We start from the raw sequence: 10394 nt of genomic DNA on the forward strand, positions 1-10394 counted from the left end.
TTTAGTCCACATGTGAAAACGGTGATAGGCTAATGCTAATTAAGTATAAAAGATTAATTTTCGAAATTTTCATTCTGCAATACGACTAATTCGAAAGAAATGAAACATTCTTGTCACGCATTTATGTTGTGTGCCTGCTTACTATATTTTAATGATGTTTATATAATAACCACAACAGAATATAGCTAACACACAAAATGTCAAAATAAGATTTTTTACAATTTTCCAATTCTTCTACAAACAAAATATTCCATCATCGACTAATGTAACGTGAAAGAATCATTGTTTACGTCAACAGACTATATTTGAAGATTGCCAAAATTACGTAATTTCGACCAAAACACTCTATCCGCAATCTTTCCGGAACGTGATAAATGACGTAAACTGGTTAACATTTGCAATGAACTTGAAATGAAATGGAACGTCTTAAAATCACACATAAAATAATGACCAGTTATTTCTTGAAGGTTGGCGGGTGTGCTTGTGATTTTTGCTAAAATGGCTTCTGTTGCTTTCTTTGATTTTGATCGTACAATAGTTGATGATGATTCTGATGCCACGATAATTAATAAATTAAGAGAGAAAAAGCCCCCGCCTGACTGGGAGAGCAGTAACCACGACTGGACTCCGTACATGAGTGATGTGAGTGTTGAGGATTTTATTTTTCTGATAAAACCTTTTTTTATTAATCTCATTTATAATTTCCAATTGGATCCGAACTATGTACATACCTATTTAATTATAGGGTTTTTTAAGATTAAACACTTACAATCAGATTGTATATATATTTTTTTTTTTTTTTAAAAAACAAGGACTTAGTTTTTTTTTTAAAAAAAAACTAGTCCTTGTTTTTTTGTACAAATAAATATATTTGGAAATTCTTAAAAATAATTGAACGTGTCTAAAAATAAATGGTACTAAATTATGTACGTATTAAAAGGAAAATTTGTTAGGAATAAATTTACATGAAACATACGGAAATAATGTTTGAAAATAAATCATAAAATATTATGATAGGAAATAGGTAAATATGTATTATATGAAGATATTTTCATGAAGGTTTTTTATTGGCAATTTGGATAGCTCAGTCCCAGCTAGTTGGTGATACCCATTCGCGCAACACAAATTCACTGAATCTCAAAGCAACCCATGCGTGGTTGATGAATACAGTATAAAGCTCCTTATTCGCGGTTCCTTCATTCTTGTTTTTATTATTCGCGGACTTAAAAAATCCGACCCAATTCCTTTGTTCGCGGCTAATTGCGGATCTAATTGGTACATAGACATTTGATAAAAAGGATTCGAATTTAAAGGTATCCAATCGAATATCCTTAGTAAACGCGTCGTCAAATAGACTAATAAAAAAGTAAAATAGACCTTATTACAACCACCCCTAAAGTGTGTTTTTTATTTTGTCACCTACGTAAGGTATCACCTATAATCCCTATATAATTTGCGTAAAATTTACTGGTTGTACGAGGTTTTGTGAGTCCGCACTGGTAGGTACCACCGCCCTGCCTATTTCTGCCGTGAAGGAGTAATGCGCTTCGGTTTGAAGGGCGGGGCAGCCGTTCTAACTATATTGATATCTCAGAACTCATATCTCAAGGTGTGTGGCTGCATTTACGTTGTAGATGTCTATTGGCTCCGGTGACCACTTAATATCAGGTGGGCAGTGAGCTCGTCCACCCAGCCCAGCACTAAAAAAAAAAAACCATTTCACATTCATGTGTTTCTATATACGCGGCATATTTACAGACATATACCGCGCGTATAAAGCGCTTACTGTACTCGTTAAAATCATGAAACTGCGTGTATCAGACGCGCTGAGGACGAGGAAGAGGAAAACGAGAGCTTACTTTGGCACCAGATCAAACAGCCACAAAACTTTCGCCCACTGACTAATTAATTCTGTGGAAGTTTATTGCTAACCACTATAATAATTGTAAATAGATATGCTTTAACAAAAACCGACTTCGAATAGAAAAAAAAATGATATTCCAAAACAAATTAATATACACTAAAAACAATAATAATCGAAATCGGTTGGCGTGATATCGAGTTATTGAGTTATTCATCTATTTGTCGCGCACGTACTTAATGCAAATTGAAGACTTATATGGTTTTCTCATGGATACCATTATCAGAACTGGACTCGAAATGACCTTGATCTTCGATGTGGTAACGCGATCTATTTTCTGCCATCTCTTTTTTAGTTCTTAATCCAAAGGAATCAAGATAAAACGAATGCTTATTTTTTAAAAACGCCCCCTGACCCTCTCCCTAATAATACCGGATAAATATTTCTGCCGAGAAAAATAATACGTCTCGTTTTGATGGGTCGATCAATCGTGATTAGATACGATTGACAGTTGACACATTGTGATCCGGCAGTAGATTCATACGCTGAAGCCGAAGCAGTTGCCCTTGAATTGTTAGGTCTCTTGGAGGCGCTCAGGCAGCTGTTAGCAAATCCCACCCCTTCTGGCTGAGCCTTTGCTCGCTCACCTGTATTGGTGAAACTGGATAGGCTTCCGGGCCACCAGTAATCCAATAGTAACCACTTCGATAAAGCGGCACGACACGAGAACCCTCTCATCGTGGTCGCCGGTAACTACATAGCCGATTCTGCGGACCAAATGGTAAACAGTCGACGTCGTCCAAAACACGTCATCTCGGATCCTTACGATCCACTAACGGTGCTTTTAGGTACCTCAAGCACCGGTCACCGTTCTCGTCGAACCCGTCGCTTGCGACGAAGGGCTCGACGAGTAAATTAACTCTCAGACACAGCCCACTGAGTTTCTCGCCGGATCTTCTCAGTGGGTCGCGTTTCCGATCCGGTGGTAGATTCTGCGAAGCACGGCTCTTGCTAGGGTTCGTGTTAGCAACGTCGTCAGGTTTGAGCCCCGTGAGCTCACCTACTAACCCAGTGACGCTGACATGCTCTCTCTAGATCACCAGCTTAGGTAGGAAAAAAAACAATAGTATCAAAACAAGTAATCAAACAGTAGTAAAAAAATCCCGCATTCCCTGTGTCATGTCAATGTACTTTCGTGATCACTAATACCTTAAAGGTAGGTCGTGAGTTCGTCCATTATTGAATATCGAAGTCACCATAAACCCTTCATAAGTTCTTTCGTACATGTGCAAAAGAATTAGGTCAGGCATTTGTCGAACCGTAGACAAAGGAACAATGAATGATCCATCACGAGGCCTCTTACGAAAATAAACAAATACGATGACGTCATTAATGAGCTCATCAGGGGACTGGTTAATACAGCTCGTGAAACAAAGTGATGATACAGCACAAGGTAGTTAGGGAGACCGAATTGGCGGACCATACTGCAATGTGGAAGTTGACAAAACTAAGGCGCTTTTCTAGCTAAGCGTCCGATGTCTATAGGGGTCAGGAGTCAGGTAGTGGCGGGTCGCCCCTAGTTCTCACCCTGCACGGTTTTCCGACAAGGTATACGAACAATAGCAATGGTTAGTAAGCCGCCAAACGTTGAAGACCGCCGCCAAGATGCAGACTTTAGTCTGCGTGAGCCACGAATATTCCTTCAATATACGTATTGTATTTTGTACTAAGCCAGCGAGTACCTCGGCGAGCATGTTTTCTTTAAGCATGAGAACACCTAGTAGCCTACGTGGTTATTCCAGCTACGCCCAGACGGGGAGGTGAGCTCACAGGCTCAACCTGAGGGAATTTGCTAACACTAGCCCTAGCAAGAGTAATGCTTCGCAGAATCTACCGCCGGATCGGAATCGCGACCCACTGAGAAGATCCGGTGAGGAACTCAGTGGACAGTGTCTATGGGTTAGTTCGCTCGTCGAACTATTCGTCGTGATCGACGAGTTCGACGAGGACGGTGACCAGTGCTCTAACCAAGTACTCCAATCAACTAAGGGGACCAGGGCTCTAAAAGCACCGTGAGTGAATCCGGGGGACAAGATATGTTTAGGGCGACGGCGGCTTGGCGTTGCCCCGTTGCGGTCGGATAAGACACGGGGCGTCTTATCCTTTAGACGATATTGATTACTCCCGGGTCGGATAGAGCAATGTGGATCATAATAACTGACTACCCCTTGTTAGCAATAATAAGAAAAACCTATCGGTTTTGATAAACAAACATTTTTCAAGCACACTTCTAGCGTATATCTCAAGGTGGATATTGGCAGCGTTATGACGCGTCCAAGGACTGATCTAATAGCGAATTGACAGTTCTGGTTGCTCTGTTAAAGAACTTCTTACAATTCTTAAGGTATTTGAGCACGCATACTCAGCCGGTCTAAGCGAAGAGGACATCCTGTCGTGCATAGCGTCAATGAAACCGAACCTCGGGGTGCAGCAGTTGATCAGGACGCTGTCCCAACAGGGCTGGGAGATTGTGGTCATCACAGACGCGAATAGTGTCTTCGTCAATCATTGGCTGACGGAGCACGGGTTGTTGGTACGTGAGAGTTTATTATTAAGTCTTGGGTTTGTGTGATATTAATAACAAACATGTTTGGATCGGATTTCCTTCCCAATTTTACAGGTTAGGTCCGTTTCATTTGGTATCAGCATCAACAGTTCGATGTTTTTAATTGAACTTCAATTAAGTTTCTCTCATACATATACTGGTGGTCGGACCTCTTGTGAGTCCGCACGGGTACCACCACCCTGCCTATTTCTGCCGTGAAGCAGTAATGCCTTTCGGTTTGAAGGGTGGGGCAGCCGTTGTAACTATACTGAGACCTTAGAACTTATATCTCAATGTGGGTGGCGCATTTACGTTGTAGATGTCTATAGGCTTCGGTAACCACTTTACACCAGGTGGCCTGTGAGCTTAAGAGAGCTTGGCTGGGAGGTGTTAATGCATCCGCCGTATAGTCCTGACCTTGCAGGACCTTGCGCCTTCAGATTTCCACCTGTTTCGGTCTCTTCCGAATTCCTTAGGCAGTGTCAGGTTAACATCACGACAGGACTGCTAAAACCAATTGTCGCGGTATTTTGATCAGAAGCCCCAAAATTTTAATAGCAATGGGATCGTGTCCCTACCTACAAGATGGCAAAAAATTCTCGAACAAAATGGTACCTACATACCTTAGTTAAATGGAAATAAAGTATATTAAAAAATGTAGTGAATTTTCTTAAAAAATGCGAACAAACTTTTTCGCCAACCTATTATAAAGTAAAAAGTTGTTTACACTACGAACAGACTACAATTTTATTTATTTATACGTATTGCTAATAAGAGCCCAGGAGCTCATGGATAAAGTGGATGCCATTTACGAGGACGGAGGCTCAATCGTATTGCGTAACGGCTATCCCTACCCTAAAAACAGGGTCGCATGATTCGCGCGTCTGCCCTGCCGCAGTTATAGCTCTGAACAACCTTGGAGCAGTTAACACCGACGATCTAATACTGTTTCCTGTTTCATTCGAAAAATAACCACACTTTAACAAAAGCGCTAATCACGAGCCGAACAATTAGCATTGTTAGCACGCGTCTATTTGCAACAAGGACAATTGTGTGACAAAATTCTGTCCTTAAGTCCGGCGTCACATGTGCCGGGGTTGGAATCTCGCAGACGCACATTGTTCTCACGAAATATGTGATCACGAATGACCTCCACGCTTATGGTATACCTAGAGTATTAAAATACAATATAAACCCGCATTATAATTGGTGTAATTACTGGCGGTGGTCTTGTAAGCTTGCACGGATATGTGACACCGTCTTGCCTTTTTCTACCGTGGAGTAACATTGCGTTCCATTATTATTATTTTGTTATTGCTTATATGGGTGGACGAGTTCACAGCCCACCTGATGTTAAGTGGTCATTGAAGCCTATAGATATTTACAACGGCTGCCCCGCCCTTCAAACCGAAACGCATTACTGCTTCACGGCAGAAATAGGCAGGGTGGTGGTATCTACCCGCGCGGACTCACAAGAGGTCCTACCACCAGTGATTACGCAAATTATAATTTTGCGGGTTTAATTTTTATTACACGACGTTATTCCTTCACCGTGGAAGTCAATCGTGAAGACTTGTTAAGTACGTATTTCATTAATCAAATTCGATCATTAGGAGGTAAACGGAGTCGGCCAGGACCCGCCAATGAAGGTCAAGTTTTCTTCCCCAGCAATATATAACGAATGTCATCACAAATCGTGCGTTCTGGAGGCACAGCCGTCTGTACATCGAGCCCTATATGAAGCAGACGTCCTGCCCCAGGTGCCCTAAGAACCTCTGCAAGAGCGAGGCCCTGAGACGCTGGTGCTCGGAGATGCCGGCCAGGCGTATCGTGTATGTAGGGGACGGGAGAAACGATTACTGCCCCGCCACGTCGCTGCCCCCACACGTGAGTGTCCCGCGGTGGAGTCTCTGGCAAGCCAGGGAGACCACTCGAATAACCTGACGCATTTTTTTTTCCTGCCTAAGCTGATAGCCTTACAGGCTATTTCAGGGTCCCTCAGACACAGCCCACTGAGTTTCTCGCCGGATCTTCTCAGTGGGTCGCGTTTCCGATCCGGTGGTAGATTCTGCGAAGCACTGCTCTTGCTAGGGCCAGTGTTAGCATCACTCCGGTTTGAGCCCCGTGAGCTCACCTACTAGTTAAGGTTACGCTGAAATAGCCTCTCAAGGCTATCGGCTTAGGTAGGAAAAAAAAAACTACACCTTTCTACACTTTATTTCCTTTTTATAAGTTAAAAAAGATGGTTATAGTTTTTCATTCAACTTTAAATCAAATTGTTTTTTTATTATTTTTTTATTGCCTTTGTAGGCAGACGAGCATACGGCCCACCTGATGGTAAGTGGTCACCGTCGCTCATGGACGTCAGCAATGCCAGGAGCAGAGCCAAGCCGCTGCCTACCATTAAGTACTCTCCGCAAGCCTCGTTTGTGGTAAGCGGTTACCGTCTTAACCCATAGACATTATGGTTAGGCACCACATGTCACCAGAGTTACGCATATGACCAATCAGAATTTGTTGGTACACCAGACTAGCAGTTACGGGGTAAATTCAAACAAATAGCCGGTGTCAGAACGTAGGCTATGCAATTGACAATGTTGATGTGGATGACCGACGTTGGCCACCCGTGAGTGTCTGAAGGCAATGAAACATCAATCTTAGCCACTGGTCATTAAGGGCTCTTATCGCGCTGCAGGCGACAGTGTTCCCCCGCCGCGGCTATCCACTGGACGACCTGGTGAAGAAGACGCTCTCGTCTCCCAACCCTCAAGTGAAGGCCAAAGTGATACCCTGGGACAACTGCTACAGGATACTCCAGGAACTCTACCCGGACATCATGGTGGATAATTAGACATTTCACTTTAGATACCAATTTTACTATAGTCAATACTATCTATAGACGACTACGGGAGCGCGCTAATTTGAACTAGTGGTCCCGTAGTAGTCGAAATTCGACCATAATTGTTAATTTCAATTATAATTTTGAACAATATCATGGTTCTATTGTCAAAGACTAATAAACTTCTATAATCACAGATTTCTCCAAGACTATACTATAGACAAATAATATTAAAGACAAACTTAATCTATACTCAATTTGACTATAGACTTTAAACAATAAACAAAAGAGTGTATATGTGTGTGTGTCAAATTTTTATTTAATTATTAATTTTATTTATTTTTTAGGCACACAGTGCACATTACAAGCTAGAAATATACACAATAAATAACAATAAATAAATGGTATTGTCTGTCATGTTTATTTTATTGATTTAGTTAATGTATTATCTATGCAAAATTAAAAAAAAATTAACATTCTGCTTACTTTCCTTATATTCTCTCTATAAGTTTGGGTAATTTCACACTTCTCCGTACGCGCAATTTTCGCGTGCTTAAAATTTTTGCTTCACGTATTAATGTATAGAATTAGAAATCACAACTCAAAATATTAAAAAATGTATATATAATTAGAAGGATACAAAATACAATTTTCAACAATTATTGATTTTGAATACTAATGACCAAATGTGGGTAACTAAGTTGACAGGCGAGTGTACCACGTCCGTCTATCCCTGGTGGTCCCTCTTCAACTCCGACCAGTCTGAAGTCGCTGCTATATTACGTCAGCAGGCCACGCCCTTTTTATTGCTTACGTGGGTGGACGAGCTCACAGCCCACCTGGTATTAAGTGGTTACTGGAGCCCATAGACATCTACAACGTAAATGCGCCACCTACCTTGAGATCTAAGTTCTAAGGTCTCAGTATAGTTACAACGGTTGCCCCGCCCTTCAAACCGAAACGCATTACTGCTTCACGGCAGAAATTGGCAGGGCGGTGGTACCTACCCGCGCGGACTCACAAGAGGTCCCACCACCAGTAAAACGGCTAAACTTTCCTTTTGGGTCCGTCGATTTGGAAGTTCACAATATTAGTTGTAGATAGTACTCATATATAAAAAGCTTTTTGCAAAATTTCAAGTTGCGGAGACACACGGTTTACGAGATATTTTTTTTTAAAGTTTCCGTAAATATTAGAAAAATCGTCAAGGTAGATGTCACATTTGACGTTTCACGTTCCATTCACGGTAAGCGTGTATTTTGTTAAATTTTATGTCATGTTTTTACCGAAATATATTTTATTATTTTGATATATTCACATAGTAAATTTGTTGTAATTAAAGTGCATTGTAAACAGTTACAATGCACTTTAATTACAGTCTTATAATCTTAATTACAGTAAAATTGCTCGTGTTTTGGAAATAAAATTGCAAAAATATTCGAAAAATGTCGAAAACCGAATCAGAGCACCCCACTTTCCACCTGGTCTTGTCTGCCCTACCCCTAGAGTGTATATAAAAACCGGAGGCGCGGAAGGAGAGCAGTCCTCGCCCGCTGTGACGGAGCACGGAAACAGTGCGAAGTACGAGTGACCGTGCTTTGGCACGCAAGGGCGGAAGGGCTGCTCTTCCCGCAGCGCCGGAGATAAGGCGGATTCAAACTTAAGCTCCCTTGAAGCTTAACTAAATAATGCAGTATTAATCTAAAAAATTAACCATGGATATCTTCATAGCCATGAGGATCTGCGGTTTGGTGATGGTGCAGTGGTAAGCCCTTACACCCCTCCCTCCACAACTCAAAAATAATGGACCATAATTGAAATTTTAACCCTATGTTGACTAAATAGTGCTATTCTAACCTCAAAACATTAACCGTGGATATCTTCGTAACCATGGAGTTCCGCGGAGTGGGGATGGTGCAGGGGATTAGCCCTTACTCCCCTCCCTCCCGACTCAAAAATTGACGGACCCTAATCTAAATTTTAACCTTATTTTGACTAAATAGTGCTATTCTAACCTTAAAACATTAACCGTGAATATCTTCATAACTATGGGGTTCCGCGGGGTGGGAATGGTGCAGGGGGAAAACCCTTACCCCCTCCCTCCCTTACCACCCCCACCCCGACCCAAAAATCGACGGACCCAAAAGGAAAGTTTAACCATTTGTATTTCAACATTACAAACATAAAGTATAATTTGATTTATTTGCTTTGTATAGATCACTAAACACCACACACTGCGCACGTATGACGTCACATGTGGCTAGTCGCTGTAGATTAGTGGGTTACATCTTGTGAATTAGTGGTTTATAATAATAATTCATTTATTTATCAGATAATAATAATCCATATATTCACATATACATTTAACTAAATATTAAATTACAAATAGGTTAATATAGAAAACTAAATAAAATAAAGAATAATAATAAAGAAGTAGGCCTTTATTTTAGCCTCAGATGACGTCATACAGTAAACAGATTCTTGTAAAGTTTGCGGGAAGATTTTTTGCTATTGCTGTCTCGTTGACACACTCAGAAATAACAGAATAACACTATTCTGTTAATAAATATTCACTGTTATCGAACAGTGCTGAATACAATTAAACCGACCTCATGTCTCAAGGTAGGCTTCAATGTTCGCGTTGTGAGGTTCCAGTAAACATTTAAAACCGAAAAAAGTCCTTTTTTTAAATACCTTATTTTGTATCCTCTGCATCAAGAGAACAGCTTCCTTAGAAACACGACTTTTTTTATTGCCTTTGTAGACAGACGAGCATACGGCCCACCTCATGGTGAGTGATTACCGTCGCCCTTGGACTTCAGCAATGCAGAGCCAGGCCATTGCCTAAAACGGACATACGTCATAGCTTTACGTGTTCAAGTTCCGGTAAGCTTTCTTTACTGGGGGGCCTGACCCACGATCCGAGAGGGGAGCCGCCCACCTCACCATCATGGAGTAATAATGAAAATACAATCAAAATAAACTATTGACAAATTAAAGGACTTTTCATCTTTGATACCCTTTTCTCTCCCCATATTTTTTATTACCATTATAGGTAGACGATGCTTCTGATCCATTTTATGGTAAAT

The 10394-nt window shown here is 41.2% G+C and overlaps 1 protein-coding gene across 1 annotated transcript; it reads left to right on the forward strand.

Moving 5' to 3' along the window:
* The first annotated feature begins 111 nt into the window (after nucleotides 1–111).
* LOC101745817 (pyridoxal phosphate phosphatase PHOSPHO2) lies at nucleotides 112–7722 on the forward strand. The gene is made up of 4 exons (XM_004926290.5): nucleotides 112–642; nucleotides 4266–4454; nucleotides 6135–6353; nucleotides 7162–7722. Exons 1-4 carry the CDS (start codon nucleotides 499–501, stop codon nucleotides 7315–7317), a joined length of 708 nt encoding a protein of 235 aa, XP_004926347.1. The 5' UTR covers nucleotides 112–498; the 3' UTR covers nucleotides 7318–7722.
* The last annotated feature ends 2672 nt before the right edge of the window (nucleotides 7723–10394 follow it).

This window comes from Bombyx mori, chromosome 24 (assembly GCF_030269925.1).
Source record: "Bombyx mori chromosome 24, ASM3026992v2".
NCBI classification, from domain to species: Eukaryota; Metazoa; Arthropoda; class Insecta; order Lepidoptera; family Bombycidae; genus Bombyx; species Bombyx mori.